Genomic DNA, 22015 nt, shown 5'->3' with positions numbered 1-22015 from the left:
GTAACCTGAAGTTTTTTTTTTTTTTTTTTTTGTCTATTTTCCACTTAATATTACATGTGAATGCATTTGATTCATTAGTGCAGATTTATTAAATGAAATGATTTTTTTTTTGTCAAAAAAAGAGTGCTAATCACTGCTGAAGAATAACAATTCCTGAAAGGAGAACTATTAATATAAAGTCATGAAAAGCCAACCACATCATGTTTCAGAGCATCAAAGAGATGGTGGATGCTATTCTCATGCAGGCAATCAGCTTGTGGATCTAGAAAATTGTCAGGTAAATAATCCAATCCGTAAGTTGTATATTGTCTTACAATATTTCATGTGGATCAAGAAGATTAAGAAGACAAAAAAAAGAACTACTATATTAGTGTTCCAAAGCTAATGCAGCATTAACAGGGACCAGCAAGGCAGCGGTTGGAATATCGTCATCTTTTACAAGCTGTGGTGACATTTTAAGCATTTGAAACTAAGCAAGTCAGAGAACTTCTATCTAGAAAGAAGAAATAGGTCACGGATATGGAGAAGCTACATGCAAAAAAATGTCGTCGCGTGGTGCTAGTTCCATTCCCACTCCAAGGGCACTTGAATCCAATGCTTGATCTAGCCAACATCCTTCATTCCAGGGGCTTCTCAATCACAATTGTGCATACCAAATTCAACTTTCCCAATCCTGCTGACCATCCTGACTTTCAATACGTGCCAATTTCGGATGGTATATCCAACTGGGATATCTCCGCTTCCAATCTTGTTCGTTTAGCATCCACTATCAACACAAATTGTAAAGATTCATTCAGGAAATGCTTAATTCAAATGATGCAGCAGCAGCAGCAGGAAGAGAAACAAAATGATCAGGTTGTGTGCATCATCTATGATTTTCTCATGCATTTTGCAGAAACTGTAGCGAATCAAATGAGTCTTCCCAGTATCATTCAAAGAACAAGCAATGCCGCCGCATTGCTAGCCTTCTGCAAACTTCCCAGGCTTAGAGCAGAGGGCTACAACTGCTTGCAAGGTATGCAATACCAAATAAATTTCTCAATTTAAGGATGAATGCAACATTTATTGATGTTTCCAATGTAGTACTAACAGTAAACAAATTATGCTAGATAATTCTGAACAGAGATAGCAATGTCATATTACTAGTCTCTATCATATCATATTTGACATGATCTCTTTGTCACAGATTCTACATCAGACGAGTTGGTTCCAGGACTTCATCCATTAAGGTTCAAGGATCTACCAACTGCCACCATGGGCAGCTTAGATAACTTTTTACAATTGATTGCAGTTGTATGCAACACAAGAACTTCTAGTGCCATCATTTGGAACACTACCGACTGCCTTGAGCATTCCTCATTGACACAGCTTCAGGAGCATTACAATATTCCATTTTTCACATTAGGCCCTATGCACAAGATGGCTCTTGCAAAATCAAGCAATTTAGTCATCAAGGATGACAACAACTGCATTGAATGGCTTGAAAAGCAAGCTCCACATTCAGTGATTTATGTAAGCTTGGGAAGTATCGCAACATTGGATCAGAAAGAACTAACAGAGATGGCAGGGGGTCTAGCTAACAGTCACCAACCGTTCCTCTGGGTTATCCGGCCTGGCTTAGGCAGTGGCTCAGATGCACATTTGCCCGAGGCGTTTCAAGAGCTTACCGGTGATAGAGGCTGCATAGTGAAATGGGCACCCCAAAAGGATGTCTTAGCTCACCCTGCTGTTGGGGGGTTTTTGAGCCACTGTGGTTGGAATTCAACTTTAGAAAGTATAAGCGAAGGAGTACCAATGATATGCAAGCCATATTTTGTCGACCAAAAGATGAATGCAAGATACCTGACCCATGAATGGGGCATAGGCATAGAACTGGATGAAGTGATGCAGAGAACAGATGTTGCAAAAGCTATAAGAAGAATCCTAGTTGAAGAAGAAGGCTCAAGAATGAGGCAGAAAGTGACTGCTCTCAAGGAACAGATCAAACATTGCATCAAGGAAGGTGGTTCTTCTTACAATTCTTTGAATGAGTTAGTGCAGTTCATATCATCTTTCTGATTTTCATACCAGGGCAGTGATAGCTAATAAAGATTTAAGCCTACTTTGCATTTCTTGATGGGAAGGGGATTTTCATTGGTTTGGCAGGGAGCCAACATTTTACAGATTTATCGAGTTTTGGATTAACAGGATATTGGATTCTCTATTGCACATGAATTGGCATCAGATGCCAAAATTAATTACTGGTTAGAATCCCTATCGAACTCCCTTCTTCAGTTTATTGAGCAATTTGTACTGGACTATCTCAAGCAATTTCAATAAATTTCTGTCTCGTTATCAGAATATAAATTTAAATTGATAAATATGAACTAAATATTAAATAGCAATATAATTGTCACATCATTAGTTTGTCAACCGTTGCTTAACCTATAATAGAGGTTTAAGAAATCCAGAAAGAAAATGAAGTTTAGAGCTTGAAGAATAAAAAATGGGTGCCTCAGTTCCAAAATTTAGAGTCCTTTCCATCGGCTTGAGTATTCAATCTTTTTATTTGTAATTTTCTTTTTGGCATTGTCCATACTATTTTTAATTTTCATCATATTGGATTCTAGAGTGCCCCACCCAAGTGGCACTTAATCCCAGCAAAAACTACACCTCTTTAATTTTATTTTCGAATCGAGACATTTAAGTAAAAAGTGCCTAAATTAAGAGTTATTTGGCTCATTATATGGGGTATATATATATATATATATATATATATATATATATATATATATATATATCACAGCCTAGGGTGTTTAGTAAATTGGTTTCAATCCTTACTACAAATTTCACATTTAATAATACTCATACATGGTGTTAGCTAGGGATTTAGTGATTAACCACCTTTGACTAGTCTATCATATCAATAGTGATGGTGTTTTGTTTATCCAATAGTAAAATAATTTATTAGTATTTAGTAGTAAAAGAAAAGGTGCAACTATGAAAATTAGTGCTAGCTAATATAAATGCTAAATGGGTATAGAAATCAGTGGAACATTTTTCTTATGGATCCCTGTTCAATAGCTTTTGATGTTATTAATGTCATATTGACTTTTATGTTGTATTTTAGGAATTGAATTCTATTAGAGTGAATTTCCAAATTTGATTTAGAACGGAATTGCACATGGATGACCTCTGAAAAATTTAATGTTTTGTTTACCCAATAGTAATGAAAAGAAAGATGCAACTAACCACTGAGCTTGGTTTAGTGGCCGCCAAAAAAGACTTACTCCTCTTTGGACTGTAGGTCAAGGATTCTTCACTTAATCGCAATGTTAAAAATTTAAAAGATGTGTCAAAATACTCCTTTGGTCTAGTAGGTTCTTATACTTATTAGTCCTAGATACATAGCCTAAAAAAAAAGAAAGATGCAACTATGAAAATTAGTGTTAGAGGAACGTTTGCATAAAGATAACTTAGCAAAGTATCGGGGGGCATTTGCCATTCACACATTCAGCCTCTCATTTTTCTCAATTGCTTTCCTTAAAATGTGCTAGATAATTTGCAAAATTCTTTGCAGATGGTTTTTAGTAAGTAAATTGACTCTTTTTTTAATAACTCTTTTGAAAAGAAACTGTATAGCATAAATATATATATTTCTTTTCTGTGGAAATTGTTTTAAGCAAAATGTTGGTTTATCTTGTTCAGATATTGCCACTATTTGGCAACAAAGAGAGAGCAGACCTTTTTAATTTCCATCACCTTTTTTATCTTAGTTCGACACTATATAAAAAACTTCTATCATTTTCAGGTTAAACTTTTCCTACTTAGGCTATTTTATTTTTTCCAAACTTCAACTTACGAGTTCAACATTTAGGTTTAGGACTTCAAAAGTTTAAAGTGGAGCAAATCTTGTGCTCCATCTTTTCATCGATACCATTCAATGTTGAACAAGAGTTTTTGCTACTGCCGCTCTTGGCAAATAGAGTATTTGCTTTTTTTTTTCTCTTAAATTTATTTAGTGTAGTAAATGGTATATTAGGATGCGCTTATGATAAACTGTTATGGTCGTTCATCAATTAAACATTAAACAATTGTTATTTAATTGTTAAAGTAAATCTATATTTGATTAATGTTATACAATATTCCTCGATTGGTTATAAGATACTCAGTGCCATAAAATGTTTTTCAATATAGAAATTCAATATTGATATTACACAGAAATCCTCAATAATGTTAGAAGGGCATCAAATATATATTAATATACATATTATAAAACAAAATTGAAATAAGTATATTTATATATATTTATAAATATATATAAATATATTTTAAACAAAATATTTATATTTATATATAAATATATATATTTATTTCAATTGATATAATATATATAATATACATATTAATATACATAATTGAAATAGACATATTAATATATATATATTAATATACATATTATAAAACAAAATTGAAAAAAAAAATATTATATATATAAATAAATAAATATTAATATATATATTATAAAACGAATTTGAAATCAAAAAATCTGATTCCTATTTCTGATTTCAAAAACTCCATTACCGAATTCGAACCAAATTCGCATAATTCGAAATCAAAAATTCCGATTTCAGTACCGACTTCCGAATTACCGATTTCGAAAATTTCGAATTCAATTTCAATTTCAAATTCGAACGGTAAATCAGAATTTTTTGATTTTGCACACCCCTACCCCCTTACCTCCTTCCCCCCAACCCCAAACCCCTCTCCCGCCCGTGGGTGGTGGCTGCGACTTTAGCCACAACCACGACCGTCTTGGTCACGGCTTTTGGTCGCGAGAAAATTTGATCATGACTAGGAAGGTTGCGGTCAGTCGAGGGAAAGGAAATTGGAGGGCGGGGAAAGGGAAAGAAGAAAGGAGGAAAGAGAAGAAGAGAGAGGAGGAGAGAGGGAGGAATTGGAGTGGGCAAAAAAAGAGAGGAGAGAAAGTCGTGGGTGTTGGGGTGGTGGCAGTAAGGTAGTGGTCATGGTGATGCAGAGTGATGGGTAGTTATATATATATATATATATTTTTTTAGATATTTAGAGTTGTTTTTGATATATTGTATGGATATGATGTTTTTAGAATTGTTTTGGTTTGTGTATTACTGTAGCATTGTAGATGAAAAAATTGTTTTTCAAAAAAGTCTAAATCCAAACAGAGCCATCAATTCACCCTTGATTGTACCACTCTTGCACTGCGCGTGTTGGCGAGTGTGTACCAAATTCTGTCAAGTTCAATGATATCTATCCATATTCCAGAATAGTCCAAAGTATAAGGAAGTTGTGCAGGTGTTTTAAACAATGAGAGCCCCTCAAAAAAAAAAAAACAATGAGAGGGTAACCCGAAACCACAAGTGGAATTTTTCATATTTTACGCTAAAAAGAAAGCAGCGGCAAAAGAAAAACAAAAACTCTAGTACAACCATAACTTTTTTTACGTGGGTGCATAAAAAGTCTATTATTCGCCAACCCCCATTGGCAGGTGTTTTTAGAACCAAACTAGATCAGTCAGTTCTACTAGTTCAACCGCGGGCTTACCAGGGCTTCAGTCTGATTCATCTAGGTAGCCGGAAATAACAAAAAAAGGTAAGATCTAGAAAAAAACCGGTGAATCGTACGAAATCGGTTAAATTGATCAGATCCAGCGTTATGTGATTTTTTATTTGAACCCATCCAATTCTTCATTTTGTGAGTATTGGGCAATTGCATTTGTACTATTGGGCTGCAAAAGCCCAAAATACATGTTAACAGCTTCAATATTTAACTTTGTGGGCCAAAAATAAAAGACCCAAATCAACTACAAAAAAGCAGCGAAACCCTCAAATCTCATCAATTCTTCCATGCTCACTCAGACCACCCACAACATCCAGAAGCCATTCAAAGCCACCTACAATGATCATCTTCTACCTTTATTTTCTTTTCTTCTAAATATTCCTATATTTTATATTTATGTGGTGTTAAAATATACAAAAAATATAGATCTGAAAATTTTTTTTTAGCATAGAAGGCTTGTAGACGATGATAAAGACATGATTGAAAATGGAAAAGAAGATGTTGATGAAAATTGGTACTTTAGAGCTTTGTTCTCTTCCATTTTTTTTCTCTTTTCTTTTTGGAGTGATTATCTTGTCGTTTTGAGCATAAGTTTGAAAAATGTAGACACCAGATTATTGTTCAATTTGTGGTATCGACAAATTTTTTTAAAATTTTTTATAACTCCTCAATTTTTTAGTTATTATACAATGAACCTTTTCTCTTTCTTTTTTGAGATGAATTGCATTTTCCTTGTTTCTTTGAAATCTTCCACTATTTTAAGAATTTCTTTCCGTATTGCATATAGTTTCTCGACGTTCTTAATTTTTTATATTTAAAATAATTAATAAATCAGAGAACCTTTGAGCCAGCCGGTTGAACCGATTGGATAGAAAATAATTAGAACCGGACATTCTACAAGTTCGTTCACCAATCCGAGTTTAAAAACATTACCCATTGCTGAAAATAAAGCTAGAAAATAAATAGCAATCTTTTCCCTGAATAGAAATCAATCTTGATCATTTTATTCACATAAGGCTCTCGTTAGCCATTAAAAGATACAAAGCTAGCTTGCTTAGCAACAAATTGATCTATGATCAACTTCAACACGTACGTTTGAAAGGACATCGACTGGGACACACAGATATACGGGATTCCCCAACCGGACCCCAACAATCCGATAAAGAAAGCTTCAACAATTTGAAACTCTCACAGGAATAGCAGCAAGAGGTTCAGCTTTCTCAAGTGAAAGCCCAAACTTATCTTTCATGTCCATATCTTTTGGTTTCATACCATTAGGAAGTTTCCAATCAGAATTATGTACAAGAGTAGCCAACAACAATTTCACCATTCTCACTGCCAGCGGCAATCCAGGGCAAATTCGCCTTCCAGAGCCAAAAGGGATGAGGGATAAATCCCTTCCCCTGAAATCAATGTCTGAATTCAGAAACCTTTCTGGTAGAAATATGGTGGGATCTTTCCAGTAAGCTGCATCCCTCGTGATCGACCATGCGTTCACCATTACCTGAGTATGTTTTGGAATGACGAAACCACAAAGTTGCACGTCTGTCTCGGCAGAATGGATGAGAAGTGGTGTTGTGGGATGGAGTCTCATTGTTTCTTTTAGGACTGCATCTAGATAATGAAGTTGCATGATGTCTGCCTCCTTGACACTAAACCCTGAGCCAACTTTTTCTACAATTTCTTGCTTTACTTTTGCCATTTTCTCTGGGTTGTGAAGAAGCTCTGCCATTGCCCATTCGATTGTGGCAGTAGTGGCATCTGTACCTCCTATAAACAAATCCTGTTGGCTGCACAGAAATATTGTCAATATTCACAGAACAATAATAGGGAAATGTATGGATTACATAGGAAAGTCAACGTCAAATATATCTAATGTCATATCTCATAGTGATAAATTGTAGATACATAGATAAGAATTATGCATTCAGGGTAACAAAAAAGGCTAGTAGATGAATGCAAGGTGCAATTTAAGTTACTAATCTTGTCAAAGAAGATCAAATAAAAAAAAAAGAAAAAAAAAAACAAGAGTAGTGGATGAATGCATCACTAATTACCATGAGCAGTAGTCTAACTTCGGGGAGATCCAGTTCATCCGGGCCATATTGTTCACTATGATCAAGAAGAGCGTCCAAGAAATCTCCTGATCTTTCTATGCCAGAAGCCCTTTGCTTCATCCGGCGATCAATATTGTTCTCAATTAGCGAGTGCAAACCATCATAAGCAGGCTTAATATCTCTTCTAATTCCCTGAGGATCAAATGGCTTTAGAATAGGAAAAAAATCAGCGAGATTTGGCTTGCCAACAAGCTCCAAAATCCTCAGAATCAAATCTTTTAGTTCTTTAACTTCTTTTGAATTTGGATCAAGTACGTCAGCTGAAAATATCATGTTGGACAATAAGCTCAAAGTTGTACCGAACACTAATCTCCCAATATAAATAGCTTCTCCAGCTTCGAAGACACGTTTAAGCATGTTTTCCATCATTTGGCGCCGTAATTCTTGCAATGCATCCAATCTTTGTGAGGTAAAAACTCGACTGTTCAAAAGCTTCGGAAGCTTTTGCCATTGTGCACCTTGTGAAATCCAAATTATGGAACGTTGGATCAGTTTCTGCAGTTGCTGCATCCACGATTGGCCTCATCCAGAAAGCTTGATCATTCTTTTGGAGAGTTTCTCTAGCCATCTCAGTCGAAGATGCAACTACAGTTGTGACACAGCCAAGTTTGATTGTCATGAGTGGACCGTGAATCTTGGCTAACTTGGTTAAGGACTCGTGGGGTCTGTCACCTAATTTGAGGAGATTCCCAATAATTGGGAGGCCTTTGGGGCCCGGAGGAAGCCTCTTCTGCTTGTTGATTGATCGTTTTGCCATGTAAAGCAAGATGGAGGTAATGCAGAACAAGAGAGGTGACAGGAGAAGTAAACTCTTAATCTCCATGGCCAACTTTGAGGATACTAACTGGAATATTTGGTTATGCTATTGCTAGTTGGGTGTCAAACCAAGGCCTTAAATAAAAGATGACATGAAGTGTTGATTGGTTATTTTTTCCTCAAAGAAAGAAGGGCCTGATCCAACCACCGGGTGCTTGCTTGCCTCATTTCTGGGTCTGAAGGATGCTTTCTAAGACCGGACGAAGACAAAATTAGAGAAGTTTAGCAAGTTAGGTGGGTGATGGCTGTTTCATTAGCTGGGGAACAGCAAAGCAATACGAATGATACCAACAACTATGTACTATAGAACAAGGATGCAAAACTTAAAATACATGAAGTTACAAAACATGCATATAATATAAGGGCTTAAATAATTGGTGACATACTTTTAAGATGATTGTTCAACACTCTTTCAGTGCATATATCTGTAAAATGCACACAAAAAAAATAACAAAATTAATAATGCACTTCAAAATTTACGTTCAGTTTTATCCATTGAAAGAATGAGTGTATAATCAATTGTTTGAACCACCACAAAAAAAAAAAAAAAAAAAAAAGCTCTTACTCCTGTACCCAGAATTTGCAATATTGTAGCACATTAGCCTATGTCTCTATATGTAGCTGGCATCTTTCCTTCTGAGTTCTGGCAAACCGAACAAAGCGTGTTATAAGTTTCATTAGCAGTACTGTGTGTAGTGTGTATATTGTGGTGTTCAGCTCTAGAGTAGTAAAAAGGTGTCAAGGGATTTTTTTTTCTGGGCCGGGGGAGGTGTTGAAGATGATAGAAACCTCATTAGGGACAATTGTACATAGTCTTCAGCACAATAGGGTGATTGATATATTTACAAACATCGTCATTTCCTCATAAGATAAGCAGGGGTCCGATAAAAGATATTGGGATAGAACACATGCGGGCAATATTACACTTAATTTCTCTGCCTAAATTCCAAGTGACAATTGGAGAACATGGCCAGGAGCTCCAAATGTTTTAACAGGCATTTTTGGGGCAAGTCTTGTTTGGGAGTGATTGAATGAAGTGCAAGCCATTTTTTTCCAAAAATTTTATATTTTTCGTGAACATATTTGTCAATCGCATTTTTATTTTACACATATCAAATCATTACAGTATATTTTTTTATAAAAACTTTAGAAACTAGCAGTCCAAACGGGTTCTAAACATCTTAACTAAGCAGCCTTTGTTTCGGTAGGAAAATTTATATTAAAAATTCTCCGCACAAAAGCGAGTTTTTCCTTGGGGGAACCCTTTTTAATTAATGGCGGAGGAAGCATCCTATTTAAATTAGAGCTAAGAGCGGCTATTAGGGATTCATGCCTATTTATTAGTCCTTCTGTCTAGGCATCGAGTCATAGGAAATCTCATCCTGAAAAGGAAAGTTAGGAGTTTCACCAAGGCGTTACTTACTCTTTTTTTTTTTTGTGGGAAAATAGAACTAAAACATAAAGATCCTGGACCTTGGCAAAGTAAATTTCTCAATGATTTAGTGATTTAGTTTTCTCTTTCCAATAATACCCTTATTACATATTTTCTTGACTTCATAGTACCTTTTTTATGGATGCCTGTTCAATATCTTTTGAGGTTATTTATGTAATACCGATTTTGATGCTGTATTTTAGGAATAGAACTCTATTAGAGTGACTTTAACGTTTTGTTTACCCAATAGTAAAGTAATTTATTAATAATAAAAGGAAAGGTGCAACTATGAAAATTAGTACTAGATAACATAAATGCTAGGGGGAGGAATTAATGGGTTAGGTGGTACGGGGGAGGGAGTGTAAGCGTGAGGTCTCGGGTTCGACTTCTCTTACTTACACCATATTAAAAAAAAAAAAGATAACATAAATGCTAAATGGCTGGAGAAATTAGTGGAAAGTTTGCATGAGGACAACTTAGTGAAGTAATCAAGGCCATTTGCCATTTGCCATTCGCATGTTTAGCCCCTCAATTTTCTCAAATGCTTTCCTTATCAGGTGCTAGATAATTTTGCAAATTCTTTACAAATGGTTTTTAGTAAGTAAATTAACTCTTGTTTTAACCTTTTTCAAAGAAACCTTAACGCATAAATATTTACTTCTCTTCTGTGGGATTTTCTTTAGCAAAATATTGGTTTATCTCATTCAGACATTGCCACCGTTTGGCAATAAATAGAGAGCAGGCCTTTTTTTTTTTCTTTTTTATCTCGATCATCTTTTTATCTTGCTTTGATGTTGTATATAAAAATTTTACCATCCTTTTAGGTTAAACTTTTCCTATTTAGGCTATTCTGTTTTTTCCAAACTTTAACTTATGAGTTCAACGTTTAGATTTAGACTATCAAAAGTTTAAAGTGAAGCGAATCTTATGCCGCTCTTGGTAAATAGAGTAGAATTTACTCTTTTTGTTTTTCCTTAAATTTTTTGATGCAGTAAATGATATATTAGAATGCATTTATGATAGACTTTTGTGGTCATTTATTAAATGTTAAACACAGTTGTTATTTTAATTGTTAAAGTAAATTTATTTTTGATTAATATTATTCAATATTCCACGATTGGACATAGTTTAGTGTCATAAATGTTTTTCGAATATAGAACTTCATTATTGATATTACAGAAAAATCCTCAATAATGTTAGAAGGGCATTAAATTTGGATACACAACATAATCTTCATTATTTTATGATAAGGGTATTGTTAGAAAAAATTAAAACACTATATATCCAAATCAAAATTGCTCTTCATTTTCCATTGTTTCATAGGCAATAATGACCAACCTATGTCAACCTTGTATTTCATTATTATAGACTCTCTATTTTTTTTTTTTTTGGTAAAGGAAAAAGTTTAGAAAAGGGGGGAGATTACCCTATCCAGAGCATGTCATTGGTACACTTTTTAATGTTGATTGGGTTTTACAATAAACTACATCAATTGTCAGACCTTGACATAATCTAACAATAAGGATGAGTAACCAATAGGCTTATTTATGAAATATTTTGTATAAAATGAAACAATCTCAACTCTCAAGCATGGTTTCTATATTGATATTATCCCTTGATATTGAAAACGGAGAGCTACTCCCACCCTAAACCAATGGTGGGCATTAACAATGTTTGTCTATCTCTGAAAATGAAGAACTAAAGGTTTTGGATTTTGATTTTTCTTTTTCTTCTATTCGAGACAAAGATTAGCACTACTCAAGATTAGGAAGACCAAACTAGCTACAAACAAATATCCTAGAAACATAGGTTAAAAGTAAATTCAATCATTTTTCCTTCTTTATTAATCTCCAATGATTTGCATGCAAAAATAACTTTCTTATGTTGTTAGACAAGATTATGGTCCAAATTATTCAAATTATCCAGCAAAATAATATGCAGATGAAATTTCATAAAGATGCATACTTGTATGTTATTTTCCTACAACCTTACATGCACTTTACTGTTATTTCCTCATTTCAAAATTTAGGAAAAGCAATTAAACTTATTTTGTTTGATATCAATAATAACTTATAGAATGTATGAATTAGAATTGGTAATAGCTTTCTCAATTGATCTTCTAATTACAAATTCTTGGTTTTGAATCTCTCTCTCTCTCTCAATTCCCTTTTGTTTCTCTAGGAGCTTCATTTTTGGCATTATCAATATTAATTACTTATATTGGCTTGTGTTCTTCTATAAAAATAACATATTGCTTTTTCATATGGATTTGAATTAATAATGATGAATCTGCATTTAATTTCCTCGTGCAATATATGATTTGTAATGAGATTATGAAATTTCCTTATGAAATGTTAGGTTTGGAGTAAGTTATGCGAATGTTAATTTCTCAAAAAAAAAGAAGAAAACTAAACAAGAGAAAAAAAATACACGTTCTTTCCTTAAATCAAATTGCAAACAAATTTGTGAAGTAAACCACAGTTCAATGCCCAATAAAATAATGTAGTCAACTTTGATATTTAAAAGATTGGTTGTTTATACTACCCAGAGAAACTAACTCTATCAATGCATTAATTGGGGTCAAGTGATAAAAAGAATAACTCGAAAGCAATGGAAGAGCAAGGGAGTTTAGAGGAGGAGAAATTTAGAATGTGAGCTCAAAAGATATAAAGAAACATAACTGAACAATATGGAAGTTGAAGAACAGAAATACTAGTTCACAACTTTCATCTTCTTCAAAGTTAGTAACCTATTTTATGTACATTTTTTATAATTTAAAAAAATTTCAAGATCAAAAGTCAAAAGTTGCACCAATTCCTAAGAGTTCATATTTCAAAATATAATAATAAATAACATTAAACACATTTGGCCTAAATCCATAGAGGTATTATTTTTTTTAAAACTTATTAGATTTTGTGGCTCTTCAATTTCTTAGATAAAGTACATTCTTAAAAACAAATAAATTCGTACAGACATGACCAACAACGTGGAAGGCACGTGTTCCCGTACTAGTACTCCAAAAGCTGTAAAAAGTGGCTACTATCCAAAGCAGGTATTGATTTCTTTTTTCTTTTTTTTTTTTGCTTTTTCATTATGATCAGATTTTCAAGTACATGAAATTAAGGAATCTGGAAGTAAATGAACTCAAATTATGTTGAATCAAGACTATACCAGGAATCCACTTGTTTAAGCCTCGCTTTATCCCTCTTTCTCTTTCTAGATGTAGACTGAGGTAGATTAATGTTACGAGGTGTTTACTTTCCTAACAAACCACACATGTAATGGCACTAGTAAGCCACGCTACCAGTCAGCCTACACAACTCACTTACACACAAGTATTCAGAACGTAGAATACTTAGGCAAAATAAAGGAACGCATGCACAAGTTACAGCCAACACGGCCAATCCTGTATTTCACAATAACGGTTACAAGGAATTTCTACAAACACCTGGCGTGCAGAATATCTAAGGGTGATTCTTACTAATTGAGAACTCTCTCTCCTTTAGTCTCTGCCTAACCCGTTATTTATAGGCACAGTTACGGTTGACAAAAGACCCAACCGCTGGTCTTATCTGAACGTCCACGAAGTTAGGAACCTGCTAAGAACGAGGCTGAGTTGACTGGTAACCGCCAGCAACTCCCAACAACTACCAGCAACGGTCAGCAACTGCCCAACGTTCATCTTTAGCGCGCACAGGCAACCGCCGCATAATTCCGCTCGCCCCGTTTCCCGCCATTGGCAACGTTCCGCGCCCAACTTGCCCCAACACTTAGCAATCTTAGGCACTGTGGTTCCTAACCCTTGGAACCACCCGAAACAACCCACTGAGCTATAGTTATTCCGTGGCCTTGGGCCCTAACCCTTGGCCTTGGCTTGGCTTAGTCACAGTTATTCCTCTATATATATGTCTTAAGGGAAAACTTACAACCGTTAGTAGAGGCACTACTTTTTCCCCAACTAACTTAGAGACATCTGACGCCTCTAAAACTTTCCCCAACCCATACTTAGGTTAGGAAAACATCATCAAACACTGATCCACTCGTTTCCAACAAGTTAACCTTTCGGCCTTCCCACCTAGGCCATGGCTGACCGAACTTGGCCACGGCCGCGTGCGTTCCGTTTGAACCGCGCCCTAAGGGGCTAACAAACCACCCCCACTTGAAGAGGTTGGCGCCTTTCTCAACTTGGCTTGCTTCCGCACGTTCTTCAGGTACTCAGCAATTTTGTCTTCGAACTGCCACAAGGTCACGTCCCGTTCCCAAGTAGCGTCCAACTCGGTCTCCCTCTTCCACTAGACTAGATAATCTGTTCGTCTATTGTTTTTGTTCTGTCCTATGGTTCTGTGATTCAGCACTGCCTCCACATCTTTCTGGAATTGCTTGCGGATCACCGGCGGAGCACGTTTTGCTTGCTTCCGTCCTTCATCCATCTCATCCTGGTTGAAGGGTTTTAGGAAACTCACATGGAAGGTCGGGTGGATCTTGAATCTGTCGGGCAGTTTCAATCGATAGGCTGCACGACCTACCTTTTTTATCGCTTTGAACGGTCCATTGTACTTTGGAATGAGTCCACGATGGACTATCTTGCTGCTTACTTTCTTCCAAATCTGGAGAGTCAATTTTAGCATCACTTGATCTCCCACCTGAAACTCCAAGTCCCGTTTACGTTGGTCCGCATACTTCTTGATGCGTTGTTGCACCACCGGCAAGCTATCCCTCGTTTCGTCCACCAGTTTGTGCTTAGCAAGAGCAAACCGGTGCGCTGCTGGGCAACGACTCCAGCCCTGAAGTACAACTTCATGCGGAGTCAGAGGTGGTTGTCCATTCACCAACTCGAGCGGACTCAGTTTTGTTGCGGATGACTTGTGCAGATTATAGCAAAATTGCGCGGTATCCAGCAACTCCACCCAATTCTTCTGACTTGCCGTCACGTAATGCCTTAGGTATTCCTCCAGCAAGGCATTGATTCTCTCCGTTTGTCCGTCGGTCTGAGGATGGGCGACAGTAGAGAACTTAAGTTCGGAACCCAACAGTCCGAACAACACGGTCCAGAATCTCCCCGTGAATCTGGTATCCCTATCACTTATGATGTTTTCGGTTAACCCGAAGTACTTCACAATATTTCTGAAAAATAGCTCAGCGGCAACATCAGCCGGACATGCCTTCAGCGTACCGATAAAGATAACATAGTTAGAAAATCTATCAACGATTACAAAAATAAAAGCCATACCATCGACCTTAGAAAATCCCGAAATGAAGTCCATTGAGACCGATTGCCATGATCGATCAGGGATTGACAAAGGCTGCAACAAGCTTGGCTCCTTCTTCCTTTCCACCTTGTCTTGTTGGCACACAAGACACGTTTTCACATATGCTTCAATATTCTCTTCCATCTTTGGCCAGTAGAAGCTCCGCGACAGCAAGACCCGCATTCGTTCCACTCCTGGATGACCAGCCCAGGGAGTGTCATGGGACTCTCGTAGTAACTGTCGCCTAAGTCCCCCTCTTGCTGGGACATAAGCTCTACCAACCTTGGTAAAGAGTAAGTCGTCTTCAAGCCAATAACGACGAACTTTGCCCTCACTAACTTGGGTCATTTGAACTTGTTGATATCCCGATCGCAAGTCAATTTTGGTGTGAAATCGTGCCTTCGCCAGACTGTCGAGCAAGACACGATAATCCACATAAAATCTCCACGTTCCGTCTGCTTTCTTCCAGAACAACGCTGGAGCACCGTACGAAGCACTAGACGGTTTTAGCGCTTGGCTATCTAAGAGCTCGCTCAGTTGGCGCCGCAACTCCGCCAACTCCATCGAGAACATGTGATAAGGAGCTTGGACAGGGGGTTGGGCTCCTGGCACCAACTCAATTATGTGCTCCACGGCACGTCTAGGAGGCAGCGCCTTGGCAACTCTGGAGGCATCAAGTCTGCGAACTCCTCCAATACATGAGCCACGGCATCGGGCACTTCCTGGTACATGTCGAGTTTCATTTCTACCAACGTAGCAATGTACATCACTTCGTCGCGCCTAAGGCTGGACTCAATTTGTACCGCCGACACCATGTTCTTTCGTTGGTTGCTCTTTTGTTTTGGCAAACTTACTGTAGGAACAAAGCGTCGATTTTTGTCGTCATCCACCATGACGCCGTCCAAGTGCGGAATTGGGTAGATCCTGTTGGCAACCATGAATTCCTTGCCAAGAATCAAGTCAAAGTCGTCCATTTGACTGGCCATGAGGCTGCACCATCCCTTCCATGGCCCCAACTCCAATTCTACCGTTGCTACGCCCAATACTGGTTTGGCTTCAGAGTTGACAGCCTTCAACTTGAAGCTCAAGTCTTTTAACTTCAACCGGAATCGATTCACCACGCGTTCTGTCACACAACTGTGCGATGCTTCCGTATCCACCATCGCCAATATCTGGTTACCATTCAACGTAACTTGCACATACATCAAACCATTGTAAGTAGTGCGACCATTAGTACCTGTGATGGCGTTCACGAACTGCATGGGGTTGACTCGTGCATCCTGCATCTCGAACTGGTCACTATCATTTTCTGCTACCAAGGCACTAACGTTCTGGTCCTTCTTTTTGTTGGGACAATTGCGGGCTAAGTGTGGTTCTCAGCAGTTAAAGCAGCCATTCTTCTTCGGATTCGGTGCTTGCTTTTCCTTGGAAGAAGAAGCATCGCCAGTTTTTGTCGTAGCCACCGACTGTTTCTTTTTCTTTTTCTTCGCGAACGGTCCACCTTTCAGGTCCTTGCCCTTCTTCTTCTTTTTGTCATTGGATCCTATGGACCTAAAGTCTATCAACTTCTCCGCCGCTGCGAGTGTTTGAGACACGATCTGAATATTTTGTCTCCGTAACTCCATTTGTGCCCACGGCTGCAATCCACGGATGAAGGTGTAGAGCCTGTCTTCCTCAGATATCTCCTTCACATCCAACATTAGGGCCTAGAACTCAGCAACGTACTCGTGTACGCTCTTACTCTGCTTTAAGTTCCACAATGCGTCCCGAACTTTCCACGAAACATTCGTGGGAAGGAATTACTTCTTCAATTCCTTTTTCAGCACATCCCAAGTCTCAATCTTGGGTCTGGTGGGGTCTGACTGCATCGTTTTCAACCATATCTTTGCATCACCGCTAAGGTACATTGATGCAATGGATACCTTTTCTCCTTCTGAAACGTCAACAGCGTTGAAGTACTGTTCGACATCCCACAAGAAATTTTTCAAATCCTTCGAACTCCTACTCCCCTGGTACAGTTTCGGCTTTGGGACTTTCACTTTCCCCTTCAAAAATTTTTGAACGGTCTGTGTGTTAGAAGAGCCAATCGCCTTCTTCAACAAACCGATCTCCGACTGTAAAGCCGCGATCTCTGCATGGGACGAAGCCACTTCGTTCCTCAACGTCACAACATCCCCAACGGAAGAGACCGTCTGCCTGGTTTCCTTCATCTGCACTGTTAAGGTGTTGCTCATCTCTCGGGTCTGCAACAGAACTTCCATGACGTTGAATCCCTCTGGAACGTCTCCCAGACGCTGCATCAAGTTCTCGAAAGCAAGTTCTTGACGTTGCAACCGGTCTTGGACAGTATTTTCATGTCCAACCATCATTACCTACAAAAGAGACACAACAAAAGCATGGTCTAATGGATCAAAGCCTGGCTCTGATACCACGCTATTACGAGGTGTTTATTTCCCTAGCAAACCACACACGTAATGGCACTGGTAAGCCACGCTACCAGTCAACCTACACAACTCACTTGCATACAAATATTCAGAACGTAGAATACTTAGGCAAAATAGAGGAACACACGTACAAGTTACAGCTAAAACGGCCAACCTTGTATTTCATAATAACGGTTACAAGAAATTTCTATAAACACCTGGTGTGCAGAACATCTAAGGGTGATTTTCACTAATTGAGAGCTCTCTTTTCTTTAGTCTCTGCCTAGCCCGTTATTTATAGGCACAATTACGGTTGATAAAAGACCAAATCACTGGTCTTATATGAACGTCCACGAAGTTATGAACCTGTTAAGAACGAGGCTGAGTTGGCTGGTAACCGCCAGCAACGGTCAGCAACTGCCCAACGTTTATCTTTGACGCGCACAGGCAACCGCCACACAATTTCGCGCGCCCCGTTTCCTGCCATCGGCAACGTTTCGCGCCCAACTTGCCCCAACACTTAGCAATCTTAGGCACCGTGGTTCCTATCCCTTGGAACCACCCGAAACAACCCACCGAGCCATTGTCATTCCGTGGCCTTGGCCTCTAGCCCTTGGTCTTGACTTGGCTTAGTCACAGTTATCCCTCTATATATATGTCTTAAGGGAAAACTTACAACCGTTAGTAGAGACACTCCTTTTTCCCCAACTAACTTAGAGACATCTGATGTCTCTAAAACTTTCTCCAACCCATACTTAGGCTAGGAAAATATCATCAAACACTGATCCACTCGTTTCCAACAAGCTTCACCTTCGGCCTTCCCACCTAGGCCATGGTTGGCCGAACTTGGCCACGGTCGCGCGCGTTCCGTCTGGACCGCGTCCTAAGGGGCTAACAATTAACTACTAAGAGACAAGAACGACAATTGGCCAATTAATAAAATCTGATTGAATATATAATTTCTTGAAATCTCTCTTCTAATTTGAAATCATAGTGTAAGATGTATCTTTCCCTGTTCTGAACATGGAATAGATGAAATAAATTAAAATTTGAATTTTGTTCAAGAATGAAATCTTATTTGAACTGTCCATATCCGGTTCATTCTTTGGAGCCATTTCACATCCTGGATCTAATGAAATAGGATGAAGTGAGATAAACACCTGGATTGACTTTGAAAGTGCCCAATAGCTCAAACGCTGGCGTCTACATTGAAATTTAACCAAGCCAATTTCCTTGACATTCTCAGTCTTATTCAAGAAAATATTGCCAATTTTGGTTTCACAGCTAGCCTGACATCTTTGCTTAAACACAGACTACTGCAGGGTGCAAATGGTTTGTAAATTAACCAGATTATTGAGAGAGTAATACTCTTTTTCTTTGAGTAATGAAGAAGAGGTTAAATCATCTATTTAGGATTAATCTTTCTTCTGTTCCTTCTCTTCTCAATTATTGACTACCTTTAGTTGTCACAAAAAATTTTGTACTCAGAGGGAGAAAAATCACAAACCTTTCGTGAAAATACAATTAAAAAAATCACTAATTACGATATAATTTTTGTGAAGCTATAAAATCAAGAGTGCAACCAACCATTTTAGGATGTGGATATGAGCTCCAAATATCTCAAACTAGTCGTCAATTTTGTTATTTGCGTTTAGTCCATTTTTTCCAATAATCATATTGAGTTTGTTTGTCATTATGTTATTTTTTGCTGAATCACTATAGTGATTTTTTCTAACAAAGAAAAGGCACAAGATAAATTAACATAATGTAAGCCTAGATCATTCTTTATTTGATCTACCAATTTTCATGCACATTAATTTTAGCAATCATGCAGAATGATAAGCTTCTATTAAACCCTTTTTAATCAGACGGGCAAATTACACTTTACCTTCCTGTAGTTTAGTGTTTTTTTACATAACCCCTTTATGGTTTAAAAAAGTATACATAATACCCTCATGATTTGGATTAAAGTGTCAAATTGATCGAAATGATAATTCATAACGGAGTCACCTAAAATGTAAAACATACTCTTATGTAAAGTTGAAAATTATTTATTAACCAAGGGAAGTTATGTGTATATTTTGAAAATTATAAGGGAGTGATATGGTAAAACATTAAACTATAAGGGAGTTATTTGGTAAAACATAAAATCATAGGGGGTTAGTGTGTCATTATAAGGGTAATTTCGACATTTTCAAAAGTTCCATTACGAATGATCATTTCCGTCACTTTGACACTTTGATCCAAACCATGAGGGGGTTATGTATTACTTTTGAAACCATGATGATTATGTAAAAAATACTAAATCACATGGGGGATAAAGTGTAACCTGCCCTAATCAGAAAGACAAAGAAAGAGTTGAATGATAAACGTATAAAAACCTCTGTTTTAAAACTCGGACCGGACCGGCCGATCGAACCGGAAACCGGCCAGGTAGCCGGTCCGAGTCATATTTAAAAACCGGAAATTTAAAACCCGGTCAAAAACCGGGTTTGACCGGGAAAAAATAGATTTTTCCGGTTCAACAGTAATTTTTTAAAAAAAAATTCAAACTTTTTAATATTATGTTTTGACCCCCTAAATTGTTAAAACTTATTGATATACCTCAAATATTTGATACTTTATAAATATTGTCCTAAAATTTGATGTTATTTTTCAATTAAATTCATAATTTTAATTCTAAACTTGTTAATATTTATTAAATAATATAAATTGCTACTTGATTGTTCTAATTTCTTTGTATTTTCTTGTTAAATATATTTGAAACATCAAATATATATGAATATATCTTTATTAATAGCAATATATTATTAGATATTATATATAGGGTTAAATACCAAAAACCCCCTTGTGGTTTGCCTAATGTTCACTTTACCTCCCCATGGTTTGGAAACCTACAATTTGACTCCCTGTTATTTCAATTAAAGTAAAAGTCTAACGGAAAACATCTAAACTAACGTCTGAAAGGAAAATGTCAAAATTGCCCCTCTATAAGGGTTTTGGGTTAAGTACCAAAAACCCCCCTGTGGTTTGTTAAATGTACACTTTACCTCCCTATGGTTTGAAAATATACAATTTAACTCCCTGTCGTTTCACCTAAAGTGAAAATCTAACAGAAATTCCGTTAAATACACTTTAGTTAAAACGACAGGGAGTCAAATTGTAGGTTTCCAAACCATAGGGAGGTAAACTGAACATTAGGCAAACCACAGGGGGATTTTTGGTATTTAACCCTTATATATATAATATTTTAATTTTTAAATAATTTTTATTTTGACGTCATCTAGTTCGACCCCTATCGACCCCCGGTCGAACCCATTGACCCCTGACCTCTGACCTCGGCCGAGTCACTATCCGGTCCGGTTCTGAAAACATAGATAAAAACTCTCCTTATCCTTATCCGGAGGTGGTACTGCCAAGAAAGTCTCTCGTTTCCTTCTCTGTTAGATTGCTGTAAAATTGAGTAGTTCAGAAAATGATAGCTGCAGATAATATACATGAAGAAATAATTGTCTTAGTTTTGAGTATGCAACCAAGAAAAGAACACGACAAGCTTCGCCGAGCGAACAGATAAACAGGGTTACCAATTCTGACCAGTAATCCTAAAATCTGTGATTAGCAACATAGATCAAGTCCATTAAATTTGGATAACAACTTGAACTATTCTTTCCAAAAGTCCAAAAAAAGTGCTAATCACAGCTGAAAAGCCTACCAGAGCATGAAATTAAGGAGTGCTAATCACTGCTGAAATCTAACAAGTACCCTCAAAGGAGAACTACTAATACAAAACATGAAAAGCCCACCGGAGCACATTTCAGAGCATCAAAGAGATTATTGATGCTTTTATGATGCAGGTAATCAATTTGCGGATCTAGCAAATTCCAGGTAATTAAGTAATCCTAGAAGTTCTATATCCTGTTATAATAAATCGTCCGGATCTATCTACAAGAATAAGAAGACCAAGAAAGCATTACCATGTTATCGCCCAATGCAAATAGAGCATTAACCAGCATGGCAGCTGTTGACATTTTGACTTGTTTCACAAGCTCCATTGTTTTTTCCGAGTATTTAAAACTAACAAATTAGAGAACTTCCAGGCTATCTAGGAAGAAGAAGCAGAGAGCGATATGGAGAAGCTACAAGTAGAAAGATGTCGTCGTGTGGTGCTAGTTCCATACCCAGTTCCAGCTGGGATGTCTCCCCAAAGAATCTTGTAGGTCTAGCATCTACTATCAATCTACAAAGAATCATTCAGGGAATGCTCAAGTCAATTGATGCAGCAGCAGCAGGAGGAGAAACAAAGTGATCAGGTTGTGTGCATCATCTATCATTTTCTTATGCATTCTGCAGAAACAGTGGCGAATCAAATGAGTCTTCCCAGTTCCTGGCTCCGTTTGGATTAGC

The 22015-nt window shown here is 37.3% G+C and overlaps 2 protein-coding genes across 2 annotated transcripts; one reads left to right on the top strand and one right to left on the bottom strand.

Annotated features, from left to right (window-relative positions):
- The first annotated feature begins 19 nt into the window (after positions 1–19).
- On the top strand, positions 20–2302 carry LOC113735563 (UDP-glucose iridoid glucosyltransferase-like). The gene is made up of 3 exons (XM_072083231.1): positions 20–277; positions 400–1015; positions 1187–2302. The coding sequence occupies exons 2-3, from the start codon at positions 520–522 to the stop codon at positions 2056–2058; spliced, it is 1368 nt and encodes a 455-aa protein (XP_071939332.1). The 5' UTR covers positions 20–277; positions 400–519; the 3' UTR covers positions 2059–2302.
- Positions 2303–6599: 4297 nt separating this feature from the next.
- Positions 6600–8540, bottom strand: LOC113735562 (geraniol 8-hydroxylase-like). Its single transcript, XM_072083230.1, has 2 exons — positions 7632–8540; positions 6600–7357 (listed from the first exon to the last, which is right to left on the bottom strand). The coding sequence occupies exons 1-2, from the start codon at positions 8199–8201 to the stop codon at positions 6746–6748; spliced, it is 1182 nt and encodes a 393-aa protein (XP_071939331.1). The 5' UTR covers positions 8202–8540; the 3' UTR covers positions 6600–6745.
- Positions 8541–22015: the final 13475 nt, after the last annotated feature.

Source organism: Coffea arabica, chromosome 3c, assembly GCF_036785885.1.
Source record: "Coffea arabica cultivar ET-39 chromosome 3c, Coffea Arabica ET-39 HiFi, whole genome shotgun sequence".
In the NCBI taxonomy this organism is placed as follows: Eukaryota; Viridiplantae; Streptophyta; class Magnoliopsida; order Gentianales; family Rubiaceae; genus Coffea; species Coffea arabica.
This window is presented reverse-complemented; position numbering and strand designations above follow the sequence as displayed.